General features: G+C 56.5%; 1 protein-coding gene across 1 annotated transcript; it reads right to left on the bottom strand.

The window, feature by feature from the left end:
* Window positions 1-204: 204 nt before the first annotated feature.
* On the bottom strand, window positions 205-24,138 carry SEMA7A (semaphorin 7A (JohnMiltonHagen blood group)). Its single transcript, XM_063090428.1, has 14 exons — window positions 23,954-24,138; window positions 9,530-9,681; window positions 8,981-9,022; window positions 8,553-8,645; window positions 8,254-8,338; window positions 7,992-8,102; window positions 7,042-7,181; window positions 6,269-6,453; window positions 5,247-5,355; window positions 4,953-5,151; window positions 2,218-2,345; window positions 1,855-2,009; window positions 1,590-1,651; window positions 205-1,249 (listed from the first exon to the last, which is right to left on the bottom strand). The coding sequence occupies exons 1-14, from the start codon at window positions 24,123-24,125 to the stop codon at window positions 888-890; spliced, it is 1,995 nt and encodes a 664-aa protein (XP_062946498.1). The 5' UTR covers window positions 24,126-24,138; the 3' UTR covers window positions 205-887.
* Window positions 24,139-26,565: the final 2,427 nt, after the last annotated feature.

Below are 26,565 nucleotides of genomic sequence, written 5' to 3'. Positions count from 1 at the left end.
TCCCATAACTACCCCACACATTGGGGGACTTGGACGATACCCCGCTCAGACTGGGCTCCCAGGGCAGAGCCAGCTCATGCCACTCTTCAAGAACCCATGCCTGTCTCTGGACTCTCATCCTATCTCCAGGAGCCTCAGACTGGGATCACCCCTGTCCCCAGTCCATCCCTTCCCAGCCCCTCCCTCTCCCACCCCAACCCCAGCATGTAGTTTTGGTATTTTCATACAGATGCAGTCGGAAGTAGCTATACATGAAATGAGCCTAACATAAAAATAGAGCTTTTTCCGTCCTTCTGTCCGGAAAGCAAACATCCTTCAATAAACATGCAAGGAGGCTGGCTGTCCAGTGGGACCCAGGTCTGCGGAAGGAGCTGCAGAGGGCAGGGCCAGGCAGAGGGTAGCTCTGGGTCTGCAGGAACACCAGTCACCCCCAGATATGAGGGAGAGAGGAGGAAGGAGGCAATTTAGGCACAGAGAGTCCAAGGACTCAGGCCTCAGCCCCCAGGTGCACAGATGGGGTCCCAGCTCCACTTTCCAAACCCCACTCCCCAGCCCATGGGCTCGCAGGCCGGGAGCATCACTGCATTTAGTCAAGTTTGAGGAGGAGTTTTTGAAAAATATTCTCCAAAAGATAAAGTCCTGGGCCACTGATACCCCAGCTTCACAGTCAGTGCCCTCACTCTCTGGCCCCCATGAATCTCGCCCACCTGGGGCCTAGCAGCCGCCTGCGGCTGGACGTCTCCAGGCCTGCATCCCCCATCGCATTACTCAGTCCCTTTGGAAGAAGTGGTGGGCAAGGAGCTCCCGGGCCAGCTGGCTCTGAGTGTGGGACTTTTCTAGTGCCCCTGGGCTGCAGAAGCCTGCAGCATGCCCAGCCCAGGGAGGCCCTAGTGGACCAGCAGGCCAAGAGTGAGTGTAGGCAGCACCCCCAGCCAGAGGGAGGAGGCCAGGTCGCAGGCTCGGCCCATCAGGTGCTCGGCCATGGCACCATTCTCGGGCAGTAGCTGCCAGTGCTGAGCCTCGCGGAGGTAGGAGCCCTCCTGGGCCTCGCAGAGGTAGTGGCCATACTGGCCGTCCGTGAGGTTCTCAATGAACAGGATGCAGTTGGGGCTCTGGTGGCCGGGTTCGCAGCTCTGCTCCACTTTCTCTTTGTGACGCCACGAGTAGGTGGCATGGCGGGACTCCATGGGGCAGCTCAGGTAGTAGCGAGAGTTCCGGGCCAAGGACACCTTCTGCAGTGGGGCCTTGTCTGGAAAGGTGGGGGTGGGGGAATGAGGTGGGAGACAGCTGTGAGGAGGGGCTGAGGGCTCCCAGGGGAGGCTGTGTCCTCCCACAGACTGGGCTGCCAGGGGCAAGACTCCTAAATGACTGCGGACAACTTAGCCCTCAATTTGCTCCTTTGTTCTCCTGTCTCCTTCACCCCACTCCTCTCATAACCAGCCCCCACGCCAAGTAGGGGGCTCCCTCAGCATGACAGTGTCCTGCCCCATCTGCCTGGGGCCTGCAGATGTCTCCCACAAACCAGGGCAATCAGGGCATGTCTGTCCCACCCTCATCAGATGGTGGTCCACATAGGACAGAGCAGATACCTGGCTCTGGGTTGGGACAATCCTTGTGTGGCTCAGCTGGATTAATGGATTGCAGCACTGACCTGGAGTTGGCAAGAGGAGAGAGGCTCAGCACACAGGAAGCTGTAGCCGTGGCCTCTTCCCTGTCCTCCCCTCCACCCCAGTGTCAGCAGAGAGGAAGGCCTGGTTAGAATGGCCCAGCACTAACACCTCCTCCAGCCCATCAGCACCACTCCCACTCCCAAGTCCACCAGCTCCCAGGGACAAGGGATCCTGCTCAACATACCGCTGGGAACTGTAGATGGAGACGCAGTGGCCCTGGTCCCAGCCGCAGTAGGGGTCTCGGGACATGAGGCAGCCGTGGCAGCCCCCACCGTAGACCTCACACAGATCCAGCGGTACCTGGCTCACCTCCCAGTGGGAGATCACGTATAACTTCCGCTGGAAGGAGAGCAGGACTCGGGTCAGGCCAGAGCCCCCACCCCTACACAGAATACTAAGTTCCCAGGCCATGGAGTCTTGCTGCCTGGCAGGCCCTGGAGCCCACAGGGTCTTTAAAGGATGTGCAAATTACATGCAAAGGAGCCCTGTCCTCAACTGGCTGTCACTGGGTAGCCCTATTGGACAGGAGTGGGGTGGGGAGGCTCACCCGGTCAGCATCCAAAGACATGGCCTGGATGGCGGCTGCACGGCGGAAAGGCTGGATCTCCACAATGTTAAAGACAAGGCTGCGATCCTGCTCCCCTGACTCCACCACCTTGTGGATGGTACCCCTGTCTGTGGGCGGTGGGCAGAGAGTCAGCTGATGGGGGCCCCATCATCAAGCCAGGCAACCTCCCCCTAGGCTGGGCCACCAGGAAAGACACGGAGTGGGAGGGGTGGGAAGTCTTGGCTCAGGCGAGAGTCATGGGACTGGGGGAGCAGGGGGCGAGGACAGCGTGACTGGGGAGGAACATGTGAGCCGGGAATGGCCAGCCCAAAAGTTTCCAAGGCTGGTCTGGAGAAACCATCCCAGGAGGCACAGGGCTCCCCAGAAAGGGCCCCCAGCGTGCCCAAGGCTGCAGGGGAAGCCGCAGGGTGGAGAACAACATCTCATACTCCCAAGTACTGTACTGAGCACTGCATGTGCATTACCTTGTTTTACCCTTCACAGGCCTGTGAGGCAGGTGTTATCCTCCCCACTTTGCAGATAAGGAAATGAGGCTCAGAAAAGCTAGGTAACTTGCTCAAGGTCATATAGCAGGAATCCAGATGTGTCAGAACCTCACCCCTTAGCTTCTAAGAAGCCCCTGCCTTCTGGACTCTAAGGGGATAGATTTTCTTTAAATAAATTTTTTATTTTGGAATAATTTTAGATTTCCAGAAAAGTTGCAAAGATAGTACAGAGAGTTCCCATCTGCTCTTTCCCCAGATTCCCCTAATGTTACCACCTTACATAGCCACGGTACATTTGTCACAACTAAGCAACTGACATTGGTACATTACTATTAACTACACTACAGGGTATAGACTTTATTTGGATTTCACAGGTTTTTCCACTAATGTTCTTCTGTTCCACGAGCCAATCCAGGACTCTACATTGCATTTAGTCGTGGGGGATATTATAATCCTTTTAAAATATTAGATCTCAAAAGCATCTTCAACTTCACATAAGGGTTGCCAAGGTCCCTTAATCAGGCAGCCTGCCTCCTGCACCAATGCACTCTCTGTTTGCACCTATCAGGGACTAAGGGGCATCCTGACCCCTGGTTGTCCCAATCCCACCTCACCTGCTGTCCCAGTTTCTAGAATAGCCTACGTCCCTCTTTCCCTCCCTCCCAATTTCCCAGGGCATCACCTGCCCCAAAAAAACAGTCAGATGATTGCCTGCCTACAATGTTTCCTCTACATGTGCGTGACCCCCATCTGCAGACTCTGAGATGTGGCCAGATGCTCCTTTGGCCTGACAAGCACCCACCCAGCCACTGCCTTCACACACACACACAGCCCTGCACGTCCTTCCAAAAGAGCCCCAGTAACAGCTTCCCCTTGGCAAAATTCTCGGGAACAGAGCCAATAGTTTCTCCCAGTTATGAGAGCCTCCCATTATCTGCAGAGGACCTAGAAAGTTCTATTTTTTATCTGCCCCCAATATTTCCAAATGCCGCAGGCTCCAAAATGCTGTCTCTCCAATGGTCCTCAAGGAGAATCAAGACTACCTTCCTACTTCTCAAATGTGCTTCCTCCCAAGCCTGCAGGAAGGGAGCTCACAGCTCAAGTGCAGCCTTCCTTGTCCTGGCTCCCGCTCCCAGTCCTGCATTGTGAGACCTCCCCCGTGCCCTGCTTTCCGCTTGACTAACCACAACAGCTTGGTCAGCCACTGCTGGAGCAGAGCAAGGATAGGGGCCCATGGGTGCAGCCAGGATGAATGGAAGGATAAAGAGATGTGGTCTCAGACCCCGGCCTTGCCCCATGGGAAGCTCTTCTCTCTGAGGCTTCCGGGAGCCAAACAATGGTGTTAGGGTTCCAGATTCAGATAAGGCCACAACAGCCAAAGTAAAGTAGCAGCAGGAAGTCACCCCAGGGAGTGTGAACAATTGAGGATGGGTGACTGGGCCCTGAACTGTGTAGACCCAGAGGTGCTAGGGGCCCTTTCCAGTCTCCAGGGAGGCTTGCAGCCCCAACACTTGTCTGCAAGCCCACTCCCAGGACCCCCCTTGGGCACAGTCTGGGACCAGGAAGCTGCAACAAACCCAGCTCAGGGCTGGCTCCTATGGTGACTTTCCAGAATGCAGGAGCATCTCCCAGGGCATTTCTTCCAGCTCCCCCAGAGAGGTCCCCTTGCAGGGAAGAGGAAAGGCTGCCCCAGTCCTATGCAAGACTGCAAAGGCTCTGCCGCCTGGAACTCCTTCCTCACCTCTCACTAAATTCTTTGTGTTCTACCAACTCAAAAGTTTTCCTCTCATCTGCATAGTCCCCAAAACAGGCATTGGATCCCATCTCCTCACTCTGCCTGACGAGGTTCCCAGGATCCCTAGGGACCAGGACCCTCCTCCTGACTTTCCACATCTCTTTCTACCATCTTCTTCCCTGAGTCAGACAACTGCACCAAAGCTGCACCTGGCTATGCTCAGACTCAACACATTTCTGCCTCCAAATCCCAGTGCATGCTCTTCTCCCATCAACGGATGCTGTCTCCTTTTCTCTCTGCCCCCACCTCCTCCAGGAAGTCTTCCCTGCCTGACTCTTCCACAGCCACACACATTAATAATCCCCAACAGCTCTAGTCACTTAATCCTTCCTTCCATATGTAAAGATCCAACCAGATGTTAATTACATTATTCTTTACACCTTTCATATCCATTTTTACAAAGCAAACCAGGGGGTCCTGGGGTAGCCCCTCACCTGTGGTTAGATAAAGCACGTGAAAGGTCTCCCCTTGTCCGGCCTGCATGCGGTGGACGACCACTTTCTGGTAGTGGTACTTAGAGTGGAACAATGGCGTCTTCAGAGGTCCCATGGGTTCCACCCTCTGTGTCACCTCAGGGTGACTGTCAGACACCTGGAAGGTCTCTGTGGGTATAGGCTGCCGGTTCGGGAGGCACTAGGCAAGGAGAGCAGATCCAGGTCAGTGGGGTGGATCGGAGGTGCAGTGGAGGTAAGGCTGGGGTTTGGGCCACAACTGGTGTCACTGCTCACCTTGCCAGGCCGGGGATTGGGGAGGCTGGTGTGGTAGCCCTTGAGTGAGGAGGTGCGGAAGACCCTGTCAATGTCACCGAGGGAATACACGCAGACAGCTGAGTAGTTCCTGTAGGGACACAGAAACCACTTTAATGGGGGGGCTAGGACCCACCCACCTCCATTCACCCAGGCCAGCCCCATGCTAGACAGGGCACGACCACGCTCCTTGGCCTGGGCCCATCCTTGGAGCCAAGCCCAGTGCCTGGCACAGAGTTATCAAATGCCGCTAAAAGAAGGGAGGGAAGGAAGAGGAAAGGAAGGACGCAAGTTCAACCTAATTTATTTCTGCTGCAATCTAAAACCACAACCTTGTGTACTGTTATGGAATCAGTGGGTTCAGAGATCATCTGCTCTACCCAACCCCAAGGCAGGAGGAATCCCAGCATGGGCTGGGTGATTCTCTAATCCCTCTGGGCATAGGCTGCAGATAGTTACTGATGCCCCACAAGGACAGACCCCAATCCCCTCCCCAGTCCAGGGGGCTCCACCTACAGAGGAACCACAGAGCAGGGTCTTGGCTTTCCACACCCTGTCCCCCACCTCTCCTCACAAACACCCAGCACTTTTGCCGGCCTTGTTTTCAATCAAGGAGAGTGATTAAGAAGTGTGAATTATCAGGCGCAGGCAGTACCTGTGCGAGTGTGACAGCACCCAGACCCCAAGAGAGACTTCAGCAGCCTTTTCCCAGGGCCCAGTATCCACTCTGACCAAACAAGGTGGTGGGACCCACAGGCACAAGTGTCATCATGAGTGTGCACACAGTGCATGCACACACACCCATGTGTACAGATTTACAAACACAACAGTACACACCTCGCTTTGTCTTTCCCTACACCCCAGACTCAGCGAAAGTCCTGTCCCTTGAGCCTGTAGTCCCTGCTCACACCACACAAGCTGTCCCCTCAGCACAGCCCAAGCTCTCTGATCCCTATTGCACATTGACCCAATGCCAGCCCAGCCCCAGGGTAAGGGTCACTCACCAGGGGTTGGTAAAAACGCCATAGACCCTGGTGTCCCTCCACTGGCCGTTGGGGTCAGGGAGCAGGAAGACGTCCTGCAGCCTGTTGAAGTTCTTGTTGGTGGCAGCATCACTGCACACCAGCATGGCTTTCAGAAAGGTATTCCACTTGGAGACCGACAGTGAACTCTCACCACCCTGGTCCCCCTGGAAGGGTGGAGGGGAGAGGAGGCCCCTCAGCACCTGCCTGGGCTGCCCCACATGCCCAAGGCACTTGCTGCCAGGATGCCAGCACCCAGGCTACAGGGGAGGAAGGCGGGCTGTGAGGGGCTGGGACCTACCAAGGGACCTGGCAGAGGTGCCCCAGAACTAAGGCCGGGTTTCCAGGCCAGGCTCTAGGCAGGTGGCCTGGCTGACCCAAGGCACAAGGCCAACAGTGGGGACCTGCAGATAAGGGTTGAGGGTCCCCACAGAGCCAACAGTCTCAGACACACATTTGCCCAGTCTCACATACGCACACTCGCACACACAAATGACACAGCACATGCACACATGTAAACACACTGTCGCGCTCACACATTCTCACGCACGTGCACACACACACACTCGCACACCATCGCACATGTACACGAGCTCAACCATCTTTGCCCACTCACAGACGCAGGACACTCTGTGCACACACAGTTACTCCCACAACCCCAGACATAGACTCACACACTTGCACACACTCCATGCACTCACACCCTCACTCACTCCTCTTCACACTCAGCCACTACCCCTCAGACACCCACTCACCCTGCACAGCTGGGCCACGCGGGACACGTTGAGAGGCGCCTCGGGATTCTTGTCAGGATTGTCCTCCCGGAAGAAGTAGTAGATCTTGTCATCATAGGCCTGGTCTTGGTGCACAATTGTGGCCTTGATAAACTGAGGGTCTACCAGGGACATGGGCAAGTAGGTGTGAGGCTGGGGAGCCTGCTCGGGGACCCACTCTCACCCTGCACACCCTGGCCCCCCCCGCCCCCACCCCACCATCTACACAAAACCAGGGCAAATCAGACCTGGAATAAAACTCAGAACATCAGGTGAAGCCTCCCAAGGGGTCCTAGGCTCTGCACCCCCACCCCACACTTGTTTTGTCCTCCTCTTACAAAGACATTACTGGCCCAGAAGCAATGACTTCATGCTGGGGGACTGGGAGAAGGTCCCTGGGGGCCCCTATGTCACTTCTGCCTAATTGGCAGAGCCCTAATGAGGAGGGAGGGTAGGCTGTCCCCACATGAGCTCAGCAGAAGGATAAACTTTGGGGCCAGCCTGTGGCTCACTTGGGAGAATGTGCCATGGGTTCAGATCCCTATATAAGGATGGCCGGTTAGCTCACTTGGGAGAGCGTGGTGCTGACAACACCAAGTCAAGGGTTAAGATCCCCTTGCTGGTCATCTTTAAAAAAAAGGGATAAACTTCGGCTCCCAGGGACCCTGCACTGGGTCTGGGGCTTTCTCTGTTTTTGTTCCCTACAGCACGTTGGGCCCATCCTGCCTCACACCTTGCCTCTGCTGTTCTTCTGCTCCCAGCAAACCCAAACTCCCCTGTGCTCTGGCTGCTCAGCCTTTACCAGCATTTACTTTTCCTGAATGGCCCTGCAGTCCTCAGGGAGCCCTCCCAGGGGACATCAGGATCCCATCTGTCACCCTGGGCATTCACACCTCCTCGTCCACCCTCAGCTGAACCGGAGCCTGACTCACTCTGCATGACAGTATCGCTGGTGTACAGCTCACTCTCTCCCCGGATGCGGCGGAACCGAGGGATCTTCCCATTATATTCCTGCTTCCGGATGGTGGAGTACACTTCATTCCCTGGGAACAGTGGGAGGGGGCATGGGTAAGGGCAGACAGCTCCTGGAAGTCCCTGCCCCGGGCCTGGGCCGCTGGACAAGGAGCTGACCACCCCTCCCCCAGCCCCATACAGCAGTATCCCTCTGGGGCCCCTGCTCCAGTGCTGCCCTACCTTCAAACAGAACCAGGGAGTTTTCGTCTGGGCTGAAGGGGGCATAGCCTCTCATCTCACCAAGTGGCACCACTGTGCCATTCACCTGGGGAGACCGAGGGGATCAGATGGCCACATGATTGCACAGCCACTGCCCCCACACAGAGGCCAGTTTCTTGGCCAGGGGGCCCTACCCTCCCAGGGATTCTGCCCAGGGTGAGGCCAGCCCCAGAGTCCCCCCATCTCCTCCCACCATGAGGGACAGAAGCCCACTCAGTAATGGGTGAACTGATCAGGCACATGCGGAGGGGCCTCCTCACCAGGTTCCAGCAGCTGGGGCGCCGGGTGTTGGTGCCACACACCAGCAGCCCCTCACTCCGCCTCTCCAGAAGCGTGATATAGTTCTCACAGTCCTGCCCAGGGAAGGGAGAAGGGAGGACAGAAGTTGGTTGGTGGGAGGTCCTGGCAGGCCTGGCACCAGGGCCTGAAGTCTCGGAGAAGAAGGCATCAAAAAGGCTGAGCACAGGTGGAAGCCTCCAAGGACAGCCTGAGGGGTACAGCTGACTCCATCCTTTCCAGAGGACCATGTCTCACCCTCAGTCTAGAGCTCCCAGGACTGGTCCAAACCTCCCCCATTAGTCTGGGGCTTCCAGGGTAGGACCATGCTTTCTTCTCAGACCCAAAGGGTCTCCTCTCCATTTCCAAGGGGCTCGGCAATGCCCCCCCTGCCCTGCCGTCCCCTACTCACCCGCTTGTCCAGGCAGGACCCCTTGGTAGAGCCAATGTTCACCTGGGGGAAGAGGAGAAGCATTAGTCCACTCTGCCAGGAGCAAGATGCCCCCAAATGCTTTCCACGCAGCCTCCAGATGAGCCTTATGAAGGGAACATTATTCTCATCTTACAGATGAGCAACTAGGACTCTGAGAGGGTGAGTGATTTACCCAAGGTCATGCAGGCTGCTCAGTTTGACACTTGGAGCTAAAGCCCAGGGATTTCAGAAGATGGGCCATGGGTCCTGGAGCCCAGTTTCCTGCCCAGGCTTCCCCCACAGCCTTGCCCACCTGGCCAGGCATGTTAACCCCTGGTTTTTCTCCACACCACCTCAATGCCCTACTCCAATCTGGACTACCTTTAGGGAGCCACCCCAGAAACCATTTGGGATAGGGAGGCAGGGGGACCAGCTCCCTCGGATTTTCTGAGGCCCCTCACCAGGGCCAGAGGAGAGATGGGAAGGTAACGGGGGAGAGAGAGAGGCTCAGCTGTGTCCCTGAGGCCAGCAGACAGGGTCCAGGCTCACCGTGCTCACGGAGGCGTTCTTGCCCTCGGGGAAGCTGAAGAGGTAGACCTTGCTGCGTCCACCCACCCACACGGAGGAGCTGCCTGGCTCGTGGAAAAGCACTGTGTGTGGCTCAGCCTGGCCAAAGTCCACCCGGTCCTGCCCTACACGGCCTGAGGAGGAGGAGGCAATTGATAGAAACATTGATGGTGGGCCCCAAGCAAGAAGATCCTGGCTCCCCCGCAGCATACCAGCCCCTGCCTGGCAATTAATGCTTGGTGCTGGGGGGCACTGGCAGGGCCTCAGAAACGAGTTCTGGGCTGTGTGGCACCAGGACTCAAAGAGCTAAGGATAGGGTAAGTAAGGGGTCCCCTGGTGGGGTCCAGCAACCAGTTGTCCTCACTCAGAGCTACAGCCCCTCCCCTAAGGTGGCTGCCTCTCACTCCACCACAATATGTGTGACCTCAGGGTGGGGGAGGGTTTAGGGACCCCTGAGGAGAACAGACCCTCCCCCCTTAATGCGCCCCACACTCCTGAGGGACTGGGCTCAGGCAGGAGGACCAGGGCCCCTCAGCTTTGCTATAAGGCTCTCTGCTATGCAATGACCAAGCAAGAAGCCACCTCCACCTGGGCCTTTCAGCAGGCAGCAAGGCCTTTAAGTACTCCACTTAGAGTCCTGGTTCCCAGGAATCACATTGTTCAAAACCCTGTCCCCTCCTTCAGGAAGCCCTCTCCAACCCCTCCTGGTCCACCCCCAGTCCCTCAGTGAGCACTATATCAGAGCTGGAAAGGAATCTTAACATCCACTCCTTCCCATGTCTCAGATGGGAAAACAGGGGTCAAGGGAGGGCAGCCCAAGGGCACACAGAAGGAGGTGGGTGGCAGGCCTTGAACCAGAGACCCTGCTCCTGCCCCCCGAGCTGGACTCCGGAGCATGGCCCACTCTGGCCTGGTTTCACCCACTGAGATGCCAGCTCTCACTCCCCAAAAAGTCTGGGACGGGGGACCTTCACAGAGCAGAGCCTGGGCCTTTCAGGACTGACCAGAACAATTTTGCCCAAAAAAGAAACTGTCTGTGGCCACTGCCTCTGGGGAAAAGGCACTCATCTCCGGTGACGTTGCTGAGGTTGTCCTGGTTGCAGGACTAAATTACAGGGATGGGATGGCCTGCGGGTGAGCTCACAGCAATCAGCCAAGCCAGCATCTTCCTACCTCTGACCAGCCTGGGGCCTCACCCAGGAACTGGGTCTGACTGCTGCTTCTTCAGCTGTAGCAAACTCTGGGGCAGCCAGCTCAGCAGTGACACCCAAGCAGAACAAACTCCAGCCCAAGCAGAAAAGAACTACCATTTCCTCAGGTCTGCCCCAAATCCCTCTTGCTGCCATTTGAGCCATTCCTACTGATTCAGCATTCAACTGGGGTAAGGAGCAGGTGGACCGCACCCCATGTGACCCTCACCTTCATTTCTTTTCCTTAAGACACATCCCTGTGTGGCCAAATCTTCCCTGGAAGAGGGAATATTGTCATTCTTCACCTTTACTAGGGCCTGGCTCACTGCACAGAGGAGGAAACTCAGGCCCCCTGGGGGCTATGCCTAGCCCAAGGTCACACTAGCAGGCAGGACAGATTGGCTCATCCAGACTGAGTCGTGGTTCTCAGGAGCATTTTGGTAGATGCCAGCACAGCGGCCACAGAGACAAGTGCTGAGCTTGCTACCTTCGGGTCAGCCTGGCTCTCCTCAGACACTCCACAAACAGCCTGACCGAACAGCTCAGGGGATGGCAGCCATCCCTGGACCCCAAGTCTCCCTCCCTGTCAGCCCAGATGTGCAGGGCAGGGACTGAGAGCCCAGCTCTGTGCTGTTGGGGGGTGGGAGGGTGCTGTCAAAGGCCGGAGCAGGGCTGACAGGTCTTGGGCGCTGCTCTGCTTCCCCTCCCTTCCAGTTGGAGTGAAATTAGAGTGCTAGGGTCAGCAGCCCACAGACACACAGTCTTCCTGACTCAGCTTCCACGGCTCCCCTTTCACCCGTAGCTTGAGCAGCAGGTGCCATCCCCACAGCCCAGCCCGGGATCTGGACAGTCTGTGGCCCCAGATCCCCTCCCACTGGCCGCATGGCCAGCCGGGCAGCCATGAAAAGGTGCACGTTTGAATCTGGAGATATGGGCAGGGGCCTGAGATCCACAGTCTCCGAGAGCCAAGGGAGAGGAGCCTCAGCCCTCAGACCATGCTGGCCACCTCTGCCCCCACAGCAAGGCCAAAGACCAGGCCTCAGAGAAGGGCCTCAAGGCCAATGTACAACTCTACTCATGGGGAAAGAGGCACCAGGACAGACTCTGGAGGGAGCCCTTGTCTGGAGGTTGCAGGGCTGTCTGTCAAAGGGAAAAGGAAAGCAACCCTGGCCTGGAGAGTCAAGCCTGATAGAGGAGGCAAGGGTCTGGAGAGCAAGGTCTGAGGGGCAGACCTGGTCCTACACTGGGAATCCAGTCTGAGGGGTGAGACAGCCGCACACAGAAAGTTTCCACAGCTCTCAAGCAAACTGTCTTAGTACACACCCTAGGGCTGCTCACAAAGTATCTACCAGAGACAGGAAGGTAGGGTGAGGGCTGCTGGCTGATGGGGGGTGGGGAGGTGGACAGGGGACTTCAGTGCTAGGGCCAGGACCATCCTGTACGGATCTGCAAGCCTGAGCCTAATTGCCCTCAAATCCTGGCTGCAACAGCCAGGGTGAGGGGAGCCAGAGATTGCTCACCCCATTTTGCAGAAGAACAAACAGGAGCCCAGGAGCATTGCCTCTCTTGACCTCCAGGTTCCTTCCCCTCCCAGCTCTGCGCCTGGTGATGTGTATGGGGGGTGGGAGGTGGCACCAGCTCAGCCCTGGGACAAGGCCTTGGCCCATTATCCACCCCAGCCCTAGCCTGGGCTCCCGCACCGCGCCGGAGGCCCTCAAAGGGCCTGATTGTGCCCGGAAAGTGTCAGAGTGGCAGCAGCTAGATGAATACATGAAAGGAAGCTTTGTTCAGGTCGGCAGGAGCGGGGGCTGGGGGTTCAGGGGCAGGAGGGCTGCCTGGAAGTGAAGGCAGCACCAAGCCATCATGGCCGGGGTCTGTGGCCCCATTGGATCAAAATGGAGAGAGGGGGCGGCCTTCAAGTCTCTGCCCAGCAAGGGTTGAGCAAGTCCCCTAAAAAGCCCCAGGCTGAGGGAGTAAGTGTCACATCCCTAAATGCTTTCTTTTTGCCGCCTCATGGAATCCAAAGGGATGGGGGAGGCAGATCAAAGGTAGATGGGCCAGGAACAGGCAGAGAGAGAATTCCAGGCAGGAGAAACAGCCTGAGCAAAGGTGGGGCAGCTGACTATGGTAGGTACAGAGGACAAAGGCCCCGCATATGATGGGGGAGGGGAGGTGCGGCCAGCCCAAGGACACACTGACCCACTGCCCATCAGCTTTCACTGCTGCTTGCTCCCTATAAGCAGGGCCAGGAGCGGGAAATGCCTCCCCCTACCCCAGTGTCCCCTCACCTCCCGGCTCCCCCTGCTTCCCATCCTGTATGTCTAAAAGGAGCACCGTCTGGCACCATGTCTCCCCCCTCACTCCCCGGCCTGACGCATTAGTGGCTGACTAAGTGGTAGCTAAAAGCTCCCAGAATAACCAGGGGTTCAGGAAGGGGAGCGGGCTAGGGGCACAAGGGGAGGGTATGGCCCCAGAGGCAGGCTGGGCACAAGACAACCCACCCCCATTGCCATGTGATGCTGAGCGAGTCTTCACTCTTGCTGGATGGAGAAAGAGCACACTCAGGCTCAGCTGCACGCCATGGCCCACTCCAAGTGCCCACCTCCCCACAGTGGCAAGACCAGCAATCCCCCACCCCAGCCTCAGCCAGATATGAGTGTCAAGAGGATGGCTGAGCTGTGGGAGACGGTCTCTTTCAGACACAGCCCCCTGGCCAGGGTGCTCATGAGGCTGATCCTGTTGCAAAGAATCAGGCCTGATTCCTCTTGGGCCCCCACGCTCGCATTCTGGTCCCCGCAGCTGACTGTGGCAAGTCTAGACTTCTGTAGGGTAGGTTTTCCAAAAGCAGGCCTGCCTGGTGGAGCATCATTCCTCTTCTTATTCACTCTGGATGCTGTCCCCATATCCTCATTGCTTGTGAAAGAAGAGGGCACCCCGCAGGGAGGGCAGAGTGGGGGCTGTTGTTTGCCACAAAATGAGCAACGACATGGGGCTAGGCCCCATGGTCTAGTCTAGGCAGAGACAGCCTTCCATCCTGACCCACTGACTCAACAGGGCTTCAATGCTAACCTCAAGGAGCCCTTTGAAAGTGGGCAAAGAGGCAGACTCTGAGAACAGAGGAATGTGGGTGCTCCAGCGGGAAATGCCTTAGTTGGGCATCCAGGGAGGCCACAGGCCCAGGAGTAGGAGCCAGGTAAACTTCAGGTCCAGGATCCAGCCACACATGGCAGGAGCCTCCTCCCCCAGCTTTGTCCCACCCTGCATTGCCCAAACTACCCTACACTCTTGCCTAACCACATGCCTGGCAAAGAGATCAGAAGGAAGGCCTATGAGGGGTACAAGAATTAGGCTGCAGCCTTTCCACTCTTTGGAATCCCACACCCCATAGATCACAGTAGAAGGGAAGATATCTGAACAGTAACTGAGCTGAGGGGGCACAGAGGCCAGAGAGGCTGTGCCACTAGCCCAAGGGCACACAGCAAGGGAGGTTCAGTGTTTCTGGTACTTATCACCTAGCTCCATCTCCCCAGGACCATATCCTGGACTTCCTTGAGAGTCTCTTGATTTGTAAAAAGCTGTACATTCAGCCTCTCTCTACTTCCCTGTGTCAATCCTCTCTACCCTTCCCTCCCTTGTTCACTAGATGCCAAGTCACTAACCTGATAAATGAAGGGAATCACCCGCCCACCCACCTTCTAGGTGGAGCCCTGGTTTCCCAGGGGCCTTTAGCATTCAAAGCCTTAAATCCAAAGGAATGACTAATGGTAGAACTGTAGGTGCTGTGTCAGAGTGGTGGAGGGAAAGCTTTCTACAAAGGGTGGGAGCACTGGAACAAACGTTTCATTGGTTTTGTTTGATATAGCCAGGGAAAAGGGCATGAGAAGCCCAGTTTCTAGGGTGGCACCAGCCCGGTGCTAAGGATAGGTCATGGTTGCTGTTGGGGTCCTGGCAACACTCAGGCAGGGCTAGGTTCCAGGCAGCTGCCTGGCAAGGGCAGGGCTCATGTGCTGAGATAGAAGGTGGGACCTTGAGGCGGTACTCAGCTCACAGAGGAGTGAAGTCTATCCTACATTATCAGCCATGGGAACAGTGAGTTGTATGCTGGGCTGGAGGCGGAACATCCTCCTGCCCACCAAGGGCAGCCATGGGTGGAAAGGGAGTATATGTGGGCTCAACCCTGGCTCCAAGAAACCTTGTGTTCCCTTTGGCAGCTGGGCAGCTGGCTGGCTGTGACAGTGACCAGGGGCTGGGCCTTCCTGAATTCAGTTTCCTCCTCTGTGGATTGGAGTGAGGGCACATTGTTACTTGTTAAGGCCTGCGTTTTGTAATCCACCATGATTCTTGGGACAAATCACAAAACAATCAGGGTTAAATTGACAGGTCACTTTGGGAAAGTGTAAGCCTGTGAGTGTTGGAGTTGTCAGAGACAGCTTTCTGGAAGTGAAGGCAGCAGAAGAGCCCTACATCCTCATCTGTCTCCACTGACTATCCCACCAAATCCCCCAACCACCATGTAAAGAAGGCAGGACAAGGGTCTGTATTCCCATTTTATACATAGAAAAACTAAGGTCCTTCCAAGCCTCCAAGGGCTGGGTTCTCTCCGCACTGCACTGTGCTCAAAGGACCAGAAGGCTTAGCTGTTAGTGAGATTAGCTGGGGCAAAGTCTTCGGGAGAAGGGGAAATGTGGGGGGTGGGGCACTGAGCTGAGCAGGATTCAGGGGCTCAGGGAGGGAAGACTGGCACTGAGACCCAGCCGGAGTGGGGAGGAGGCCCTGAATCCAAGCCCAGGAAAGGCGGGAAACCCAGGACGAACACCATGTCCTGTCCACCTTCTGCCTGTTCTTTAGCCTAGCAGGTTCCAAAAGCCCCAGAGTGGGGCCATGGTCAGCTGATCGCTCCTTCAAAGCAGAGAATAGGCAGCGGTGCAGAGCCTGCTGTTGGGCCCAGGGCCAGGGCAGGGGTGGGGGAGAAGGCTATACCAGTCCAAGTGGAGGGAGGGAGGCAGGTGGAAGACTGTTGAGAAACAGAGGTTTCTTCAGCCTTAGCCTGGACCAGCACAGGAAACAGGGCAAAAGCAGCCAACCAGTGTAGACCATTAGGGAGAGCTGGTAGGGGCTGGGTTGCCAGGGCTGCATTCTACCAAAAACCAAAGGTGCCAAAGCAGGAAGAAGAGGAGGAAGATGATGACAACAGTGACAATGACACCCCTACCACCCAACCCTTCCACAGAATAGCGCCCGGCACATAGTAAATGCTAAGTGATTTTTAGATATATTAACTCAATTAATCATCACTGAACTCTTACAAGGTAGGTTCTCTCACTACTCCCATTTTATAGATGAGGACAGTGAGGCACAGAGACATTGAATAACTAATCCAGGGTCACACAGCTAGTAAGTGGTGGAGCAGAGGTTGACACTCAGGCTGGCTGACTCCAGGATCTGTGCTTAAAGCACTGTACTCCATAGAGTACAGTGATGAGTTCCAGGCCAGCCCTTCCCACACAGATGAGGAGACCAAGGCCCAGGGAGGGCAGAGGTCAGGCTACTTGGCCAATGAAGGCCTAACCTCTGCCCAGAACACTCTGAAGAGAGTATGTGTAGCAAGCAGGGTGTGCAGTGCAGACAGGTGCAGTAAATCCTTATGATGTGACGGTACCTCAGCACCATTTTGAATATAAGATGGACTGTCTCCTATTAAATGCAGGTTTCCAGTTCTCTGCCTCCTCCCAGTGCCTCAATGCGGTTGATCCAGATATCTACCTTATGCAATTCTCTGCTGGCGACCATCTCCTTATGGGACAGCCAGATACCACCTACTTGGCTGGCTCTGCTGACCTCCACACCTGCATGATTATGCAGATATGCCACAGCGTACACAGCGTGACCTCCTGGAACTCGTGTCTGCTTGCTCTAAACCCACCAATCAGATCTTCCCACGGAAAACCTGTTTGGATAACACCCAGGAGCCAATAAAGACACTGGCCCATAGGTTCCTCTCTCTCTCCGTTTTTTCCCTGACCTCTGTGTTTGTGTGTGTGTGCGCGCGCGCGCGTGCATCTTCTCCAACCATGCCATATACTCCACAGGACCTACAAGTAATAAAATCTTTATTTCCATCTTGTGTCTCTCCTAATCATCGAAGGGGTACTCTCCATCTTAAAGATCCTAAATTACAACAGCAGGGCAGGAATCTGGGAGTGCAGTGTGGGGCCCTGGCTATGAGTGATGACCAGCATGGCTAATTGGGAAAATAAGTCTCCCAAGATTTCTGCCCAAAATAGAAAACACTGTGTAGTCTGGGGCTGACCACAGCCAAGGGCAGGGTGTGCTCATCAGCCCTTCTCTACTTCCTGCCCAGCTGGGTTCCCACCCAGCAAACACTAGCCAAAACACTCGCCTCTACCCCTAGCTCCTCAGCTCAAGAAGCCACCATGGCTTCCACCTCGGCAGGGCCCAATTCCTCAGGACAGGGCAGCCAAGGCCCACCTCATCTCTGCACATCGCTGCCATGGCTCATTCCCACCTCCACACTTTGCTCGTGCTCGCCCTTCCCGTGGATTGCCCTTTCTGCTTCTCTCTGTACACGTGGCTCTTACCTATCCTTGAAGCTCTATCCCATATCCTCTGGCTCCAGGAAGTGTTCTGGACTGCTCCAGCCCTCACTATTCCATCCTCCCCTGACTTTATGACATACACATCTAGCACACACCATCTCTCATATCGCACTACCTGGTGGGATTTCACCTGGACTGTGGGGTCCTGAAGGTAAGGGCCAGGCTCCTCTTGTTCCATCGTCATCCGTTGCCAGGGCTGGGCAACAGGAGGCAGCTCAGATAGCAGGGAGGGGCAGGACTAGGGTAGACCAAATCCCCATGTCAGAGTAGACATCCTAAAACAGATTCCTGGGCCGCTGATGGGGCGCAGGGTTCCTCAAGATGACCTTCCTTTCTCCACAGAATGGGCCAGAGCCCTGCACCCAGAAAACAAACAATATGAATGGCTCTCTGGGCTGTACTCTGCTCCCACCCTGTGCCTCTGCCCCTCTCTCCAGCCTGGCACCCCCCTCCCCAGGAAGCCTTCCCCAATTGCTCCATCCCACACTGATCTTTCCTGTTCTCACCTGTTACAGTCCTAGGCTACCTATAGGTCAGTCCTAACTTCCCCATGAGTCCTCCTTATGTCACAAGCAGGAATCCTACCTCTCCAGGCACCTGGGGGATCCCCAAGGGCAAAACCAGGGCTTCTCTTCGCGCCTCTCCACCAGAAGAGCGAGGCATGGGGGTGAAGGCTGGCTGCCCTCCATGATCAGAGGTCCCCCTGGGGGTGCTGGAATAAAGCCCAAGCCCCTGATGGGAAGCAGGCGGTGTAGGAGGTACAGCAGGATCAGTCTAATCCCAGGCTGCTGTGAAAGTTAAACCCAGATTAGCCCAAGCCATGACACAGATCAACCTGCCCCGGAGACCTGAGGCCAAGCCACCCTGAGGAAACAACAGAAGAGGTGTATCGAGCTGGTCCAAATCTAAGATTCTGAAGAGAGAACAGTCATGGCTGCTGTGGCTTGTGGGAGCAGACAGCACTGGGGCAGGAAGAGGCTAGGCTTAGTTGAGCTGCCCCAGGAAGAAATGGTCTCAAAAAGCTTCACCTCTGGGACAGAGCATGGAGGCAGACAGACAACTAGGGAGAGACGGAGAGCAGGGGCCATCAGCAGGGTTGGGGAAAGAAGATTCAGTCCTGGTCACAGCTCTGCCTGTCTCTCTGGGTGATCTTGGGCCTGTCATTCTAGGCTCAGTTTCCCCATCTGTGGAATGTGTGGTTGGTCCAGCTGATCTCTGACATTTCTTTTCTGATGTCCTAAGCTCTGTGCTATCAGGCTGTGTGGGTTGGAGTCATCCAAGAAGGTTCCTCAGAGGAACTGAGAAAGAATTAGCAGAATTCTGCTGGGCAGAAAGAAGGAGGAGGGTGAATGGGGTACAGAGAGGGATGACCAGCAGGGCAGTGGCCCTGAGGCAGGAAGTGGGGAGCTGGGGAGAGGTGAGGGAAGAACCTGGGAGTTGAGGTGGGAGTAGGCCAGACCACCATGCAGGCAATGGGGAAAGCGGCAGCTCTGTCACTGCGTGTTCTCTGTGCAATCCTGAGCACAGTGACGCAGAGGGATGGAGGAGCCTTGGGGAGGCCAGGGTCCAGTCCTGGAGAGACAGCAGGACCAGAGCCAAGGCCAGGTGGAGTAAAGGGTTTGGAGAACCACCCCATACCATGGGGGTAGGAAAGGGACAGTGTCTCATGGCCTGGGCTGGCCAGGGCCCCTGTTCTCTGAGGAGGTGGGGCCCAACAAGGGGCTAAGTCCTCCATCCTGTAGCTCTCTTGGCCTGCCTGGCTCACTGAGGACGGGACAGCTGGCCACACACCTGGTGGCCAGCCCTCCTGGCAAGGCCAGGGAACCCTGACTCTTCTGAGGGCAGGGCAGGTCAAGGGCCGCACCTTGGAAGAGGGAAGGCTTCTGGGCAACCAGGCCTGGCCAAAAAAGGAAACAAGAAAAGCGGAAACTTTAGGCCCAGAGCTGACAGCTAAAGCAGGGGAAGTGTAGTCAGTCTCTTATGACAGAGCCAGCTGCCCTGCACTGGGTGAAATGAGGGATGCAAAGCTGAGGACAGGATGTCAGCTGGGGCCCCAGCTATCAACTCAAGGGCCACCTTTTCCCTTACCACCTCCTGTGGACTGCTAAATCCCACCGCAGAGGCCGAGCCTTACATCCCACCTGGCCTGGCCCTCCTCAAAGAAGGGTGCTTAGTTTTCCCTGCTTCCCCCAAGTGCTCAGGACCCCACCCTCAGCCCAGATCATGATCTACCCCATGGAGGAGACCAAGGTTCCTGGAAGGGGAAGCTGGTCAGAGGAAGGTTATCTGCCCCTCCCCCAGCAGCAGGGCCTGGGTGGTGCAGCAGGAGTTCCTCCCTGCATGTAGTCTCTGCAGAGGAAGAGTAGGAGGAGATAAGAGTTGAGGGACAGGCCTCCTCACCTGGAGAATCCCCCGTGGTAAGGAGTCAATGGGGAAACCCTAGTTTCCCTGGACTCAGCCCCAGCTTCCCATCAGGGAGCTGTGACAGCACTGCCACACTGAAGAGGCTTTCCCTTCTTGCCATGGTCCTTTTCCAGAAGATGCAGCCTTCTTCCCCACTGCTGGGTTGGCCAAGGATTTCCACTGGAAATGATGACGCTTGGGTGGCCCAACTTAGATGTCCCCTGCTGCAAGAAAACTTCCTGCAGTCCCCAGGACTAGGCCCAGGCCCAGGCTGACTCAACACCTCCCTCTTAGGGGCCCTTACATGGCTTGTCTTCTCTCATGGTCCTTGCTGCAAGCTTTTGGGTCTGAAATTCTGTCAAGTGGGGTGCACCCTCCTGTCCCTTCCCTCCCCCCGCTGACTCCTACTCCTTCTGCTGTCTTGACTTGCCACCTCTTCCAGGAAGCCCTCCACCTCCTCAGCCCCCATGGCTACCCTCTGTTGCAGGCCCTGACACATCCTGTTGTACCCGCAGGTTTATCTAGCCATCTCCCCAACTACTCTGAGAAGTCCATACAAGCATAGACTCGTCTAGTTTTTCATCACTGGACCCCCAAGCCCAGCCCTAGGACCAGCACAAGGCTGGCCCCAGTAAATGTCTGTTGAATTAATGTCTACCCTTGAGGCTACAAGCCAACAAGCCAACTGATCTTCAGCCTTCAGCCCATGAAAAAAAGCAGAAAAGAACACAAAGCTCAAGAATTTCCCCTGACCAACAAGGTTTTAATTTCTCATTCCAATTTCTCAAAATCTGCTAAGATTTGAACTGGACATCACAGCCTCTGCCCTGACCTTCCCATCCCAGAGAGGAAGGAATCTTAAGGCATTAGGGCTCAGAAAAGAACGAGCCCCTGCTCCCACTCTCTTGGTGCATTGGAGAAATCAAGCTTCATAAAAACACAAGGACTTGTCCAGAGTCACACAGCAAATTAGGCCAGAGCTGGGACCAGAACCAGGCTCCTGACCTCCCACCACATGGTCACGCTTGGGCCTGTGCCACCATCCATCCCACCCCCACTTGCTCTCAGAATCCTCACTGGCCAGGACAGAGGGGTCACAGAGCTTGGTAAGAAGCTCCAGGTGACATCACTGAGCATCTGTCCCAGCTTAGGAAACTCCCCCCTCCTTCTGGGAATTACTCCCCCGACACACACACTCTCTTCTGCAGGGGGAGTTCACCTTGAAGGTGATGAACACATCTAAGTCCCCAAGGGGGACAAGGATTTCCACTGGAAATGCTGACGCTTGGGGAGCCCCAGCTGTGACCTCATCCCCTGGAGGAGGTGACAACAACCCCCTGCCCTGGGGAGTGGCCCCATAATAGCTCCCCAGCAGCCACTGAGTCAACAATAACATCCTGTTGTTTGAATGGACAAGAGAGAGGGCACAACCAGCTGGGCAGGTAGAAACTGGAGACATGGGCTCTGTTTCCCCTCTGTGGACAGGCTGGCTCACCTCTGACCTTGAGATTCAGGTCCTTCTTGGGCTTTTCCAATCTCCTCCAACCACTGATGGAATAGGGGAGGGGTGCCCAGCTTACACAAGCATGCTAACCTCTTGCCATTCCCTTGCCCTCACCAGCAATCCACTCCCCTCTACACTCTTCTTGCAGGGAGGTCAGGACTACACATTCACATCCTTGACTGGCCCATGTATCAGTGACAGCCCCTGGGGGACAACTCCCAGAGCCCTTCCTGCTCTAGCGAGCTCTGAGGGATAAAAGACAGGTATGGGGTTCAAGGACACCAAGTAGGTCGTGCTGGCCTGTCCCTCTCCCTGGCCCAAGGTACTCTGTGCCAAGCCTTCATCAGGCTGCAGAGGCAGCAACCTCCCCGACAAATGCAGGCTCAGACCCTCCCAGAGCTCCTTGCTCTCATCTTTTCCTACGGCTTGGGGGTCCAACCAGCAGAAAATAAAGAACCTTCTGTACCTATTCCAGTCCTACCTGTCCTGGCTCAAAACTAAAACCCCAATCTATGCCTCATAGAGAAATAGCTCCAGACCCACCGTCATCCCTGATCTAGTCATTCTTGGAGGCCACCATACCCCCCACCCACTGGTGGACATGGGTCTAGGCTTACTACAGTCCTGGGAGGGTCCCTCTCACCCCACTCCTGGGTTTACCCTACCCAAGCCCATTCCTGTCCATCTGCCATGTGTCACCCCACAGGAGACAGGAGGCAGCTGTCAGCCAGGCACACCATCACCAGCTGGTGGCCCTGGGATGGCAGGTGAATGGCAGGGCCTGTCTGGCCAGTGGGGCACCTGGCACTGGTAAAGGAGACCACTGATTGTCCTCGAACAAGATTGGTGAGCAGTTGGCAGACCCCAGCCAGCAGCAGTCAATAGTGCATAACCAAGCAGAGGACATGGCCAGTGTGGCTATAGCAATGAACTGTGGGCAGGGAAAGGTGGGGGCATGGAACTAGGTTGAGAGCTTGGAAAATTGGGTAAGAGGGCTGAAAGCAGCTTTAAATAGCCTCAGGGTGGGGACTAAGTGCCCAGGATGAAGAGGTATGCATTAAGTGCTAAGAAGTGGGTGTACATTAATGGTGGGGGCGGGGGGGGGGGTAAGCAGAGCCAAATGCAAGGGGTTTGATGATGCAGGGGGACATTCCAGAACACTGGGACATGGCCATTTGTTCCCTCCAGAGTGGCCACACGCTGTGCTGCACAAGACAGCTAAGGGGAATGAGGCAAGGCAAAGATGCTGGCAGGGCAGAGGAAGCCTGGGCTGGAGCTGGTCTGACTGAAGGTTGCACAGGCATCCACCATGAGTAGGCAGCCACAGCTCCAGCTGCCTGCTCCACTCTCATCAGGAACATCTCTGGTTGAGTGGCAGAGCTGACCCCCTGAGCACCTCATTCATGATTGGAGAACCATCTAAATCCTTCTCCATTCCCTAACCCAGAACCAGGACTGGTCCTGTGCCAGATCAGAGCCCTGGCCTCCATGTGAGCTCCCACACTGCCCAGTGACCTTGGGCAAGTCACATTCCTTCAGCTGCTGCAGCAGTTTGGGCCACTCGTTTTGTGTGGGTTTTTTTCCCTTCTGCTAAGAATACCTGCCCCAGATAATGCTGAGACTCCTGCAATTCTGCGAACTGCTTAAGGCATCAAAAGGTTCCTGTTATGGCCAAACTGGACCAGTCCCCCCAGCCCCCTCTGTGAGTCCCCAACCACCACCACAGGGGGGCCGCAGAGACGCCAAATTTGGCGACAGAGCCGAGGAGGTAGGGAAGCATTTGTGTGCAATGCAGAGGAGGGGAGCTCAGTTCCACAGCAGAAAGCCTTAACCCCCGCCCAGCCGGCTTTCTGTCCCATTGTACAAAGGTCTAAAGTGAGGTGCCCCTGGGGGGATTCCAGTACTCAGGTTCTCATATCCACCGTGGACTAAAGCCTGCACCTCCAACCCAGATTCGCCGCCTGGGGGGTCCCAACAACCGCGCCCCACCCAACGGGCACTGCCCCCCACTCTGATGCCCATTTCTGGTGACAACTGCCACGTGTGGGCAAGGGGGGAGCGGCCAGTCCCGGGATTGCGGGATTGCGGAGGCAGTGCCCGGGTACCCCAAGACCCAGCACCGCACCGTTTCCTGGCTCGCTGCAGGGTGCCCACCCTTTTGCCTGGCCGGCACTCTGGGCCGGGGCGGGGGCGGGGGCGGGGGCAGGCGGTGGGGTCTTTGTTTCCGCAGCCGAAGCTCGGCGGCGGTGGCAAGGGGTCCGTTCCCTCCTCGCCGGTCCAGCCTGCGCCCCGAGCGCCAGCAGAACCTGCAGCTCAGGAGGAGGGGGCTGGGTTGGGGGCTCTCCAGGCCAGGGGTCCTGCGCAGAAGCCCCTGAGCCGCAGAACTGAACGCAGCTCCGGGCCCGCCCCCTCCCCCAGCGCCCGGGCGCTGCGGCTCCGGGTTGCTGGCGGACTTGGAGAGACTTAGCCGGGGCTCCAACCTCCGCCGCTCGCTCGCTCGCCGCATTACCACCGGCCCTGGTGTGCCAGAGAGCACACTCACGCACACTCACCCAGACCCCTACACTTACCGCAGGGACAGCCCGGGACCCGCAGAGCCGCGCGCACTCACTCCCTCCCGGTGCCGCACACTCTGCACCCGCCCGGCGCTGCGCCCGATTCCGCGCCCCGCCGGCCGCGCGGCACCGCCTACCTTTCCAGACAGCGGAGACGCGGGGTCCATTCTTTGGGTGGCCCTGGGCAGAGGCGGCGGCCGCCCAGAGCAGCAGCAGTAGCCGCAGCGGGAGCCCGGACCGAGCCTGCGGGCCAGGGACGCGGGCGCGCGGTGCGCTGGGGGCGGCACGTCCTGGCGGAGGAGGCGTCATCCCGCGGCCCCGGAGCGACAGCGGCAAGACTGAGCCAGCGCCCGGCCGCAGGCACAACCTAGCGCCAGGAGGCGGAGTTAAATGCCTGACCCCACCCCGCCCCTCCCCCGCCGCCTTTTCTTGCCTCCATGGCTTCTGCTGCACTGAGGAACCTTCGCCACCCGCTCCCGTGCAACTCCACGGGGAGAACCCGGCTGCTGCGGGCAAGACGGACTTGTAGTTGGTCTTCAGTCATCGGCGGCAGGCCCCATCCCCTCTCTGGGCCTCAGTTCCACTCCCCCAACCCCATAAAAGGACTGGCCTAGAAGTCGCGGAGGACCTCTATAGGGCCACAGGCAAGTCCAATACCAGACATGCTCGCTACGGCCAGCCAAGTGGTTTGGACCCGGGACCATGGTTCTCAGAGGACACGCTTGCCTGAGTGGTCACGGCTCCCTGCTGAGCCTACCAGCAGGAACAAGATGCTTTCCCCTGGGGGGGCGGGGATGATGTACTGGGAGCACTCAGTGCCCCATTATTGCTCTGTATGTGAGAACACGGGGAAAATTTCATCTTGGCCTGGCTCCCTCCCCTCCCTTTCCCTTCTCCCTTCCCCAGCAAGCAGCCTTCTGGGCTGCCTCCCCGCACCCCACCCCCACCCCCACCCCCACCCCAGCCAGCTGGTGTACGCTCAGAAAATCCAAACTCATTTCCATGTGAGTGGAGGGGGATATAATTAGGAAGGCCCCTTCCCCAAGCAGAAAGAGAGGGGAGCATCCTGCATGCCCTAGACTCACCGACAGCCAGCAGCAGCAAGGCAGAGTAAGACCAGCTTAAGGGGGTGTCTGCCCATAAGGAGCCTAGAGCTAGCTACCAGACAACCTGATGACCCGGGGGTGACTCTCTTAGAGAGCCCAGGCCCAATCCCTCTGCAGTCACCTGAGCAGCCAAGGCAGCTCTGCCATCAACCATTCTCTCAGAGCTGCCTGCCTGCCTGCCTTTGTAAAAGGGTCACCTCCCCCTAAGGCCAGAGAGGACCCACACCTACCACCTCTGCTTGTGCCATGAATGGGAAATCCACCCAATTCAGTAAGCTATTATCTAGTGCCTACTGGATGTTTAGCCCAAGGCAGGTTGTACTGAGAGGAGACAGGATGAGGAGCAGGTAGCAGAGGTGAATGTTCAATCATCAGAACTCACAGACCTAGACTTGACTCATGCACAGCAGACACCAGCAAAGACAGACGGGCAGGCTGCCCCGGCCCTAGCCCCAGCCCCAGCCCCAGCCCTCTGCCCTGCTCCCTGGCCAGGAAAGTGTTGCTACCAAGAAGTTTAGCTTTACCATTCCACATTTTGCTTCCAGCTGTCCCTCCTTCTTCTCTGAGAGCCCCAAGGTACCCCAGCAGCCCAAAAAGGTAAAATCAAGATGCCTCCAGAGATAGTGCAGGGCTAGGTTCCTGGCTCACTGGGTGGGGCCAACAGCTTCATGAAGCCCAGGGACACACTGCCCCAGAGAGAGGAAGAGTGTGAACAATCTCTAAGAGATCCTCCCCAGGCCTGCACCCAAGCCTGTGGCCCTGAAGTCAACAGTGTGGCCTGGTCCAGGCTAGCCTCCAAGCCGGACACTCAGTTTGCAGCCCAGTGCCTCATCTGCTGGACATGTATGGTCCCTGGTGTCTGCCCTCTCTGTGCAAAGTTAGGGCAAATTAAGAAATCACCTGTTCCCTGTCTATAAGACCTAACAACTCAAGTGGGTTCAAAATTAATCATAACAGTGCACGGCAACTCACAACACACAACCCACTTCTTCCTACATCATCCCTGCCTGTCCTACATTCTCTCCTTCACTGAGGGAGCAAGCATAACCCCATTTTAGGGAAGGAGCCTGAGGTACCAGGAGGGGCAAGAACCTGCCCAAGGTCAATTAGTAAACAGTGCAACCAAATGGAAACCCAGGTTTTCTGACTCCAATAACAATTGCTAACACTGCAGTTACTATCTGCTGTGTGCTTTTCATAGCCTCATTTTAACTCATTTAATCTTAGCAATCCTATGAGAAAGGAGCTATTATTCACCTCCCTTTACAAACGAGGAAATTCAGGCACAGAGAGCGGATGTGATATGCCCAGGATCATACAGCTGGTTAGAGGCAGGGCTAGGTCTCTCTAGGGCCCTCACCCTTAACTTCTCTCAGTGTGATGTGCCCTTGCACTGCTGCCCCCCATCTGTGGCTGGAGTCTGGATCCAAACCATCCTCAGAAAGACCCAGACAGAGCCCAGGTCACCAGGTGCAGAGCAAAAGGCAGGCCAGGGTCTGGGCTCAGCCTCCCAAGCAACAGGGCAGCAGATAGAAACTCAGGTAGATGCCAGAGAATCTTTTTTCCAGGCTGGGGGTTTGGAAGGGTGCAGGGAGTAGTACTGGAGACCATCCTCCCCCAAGAGCCAGCCCACCTGGGGACAA

This window comes from Cynocephalus volans, chromosome 3, assembly GCF_027409185.1.
Source record: "Cynocephalus volans isolate mCynVol1 chromosome 3, mCynVol1.pri, whole genome shotgun sequence".
NCBI classification, from domain to species: domain Eukaryota; kingdom Metazoa; phylum Chordata; class Mammalia; order Dermoptera; family Cynocephalidae; genus Cynocephalus; species Cynocephalus volans.
The sequence above is the reverse complement of the archived record's forward strand: the minus strand, read 5'-3'. Positions and strand labels throughout refer to the sequence as shown.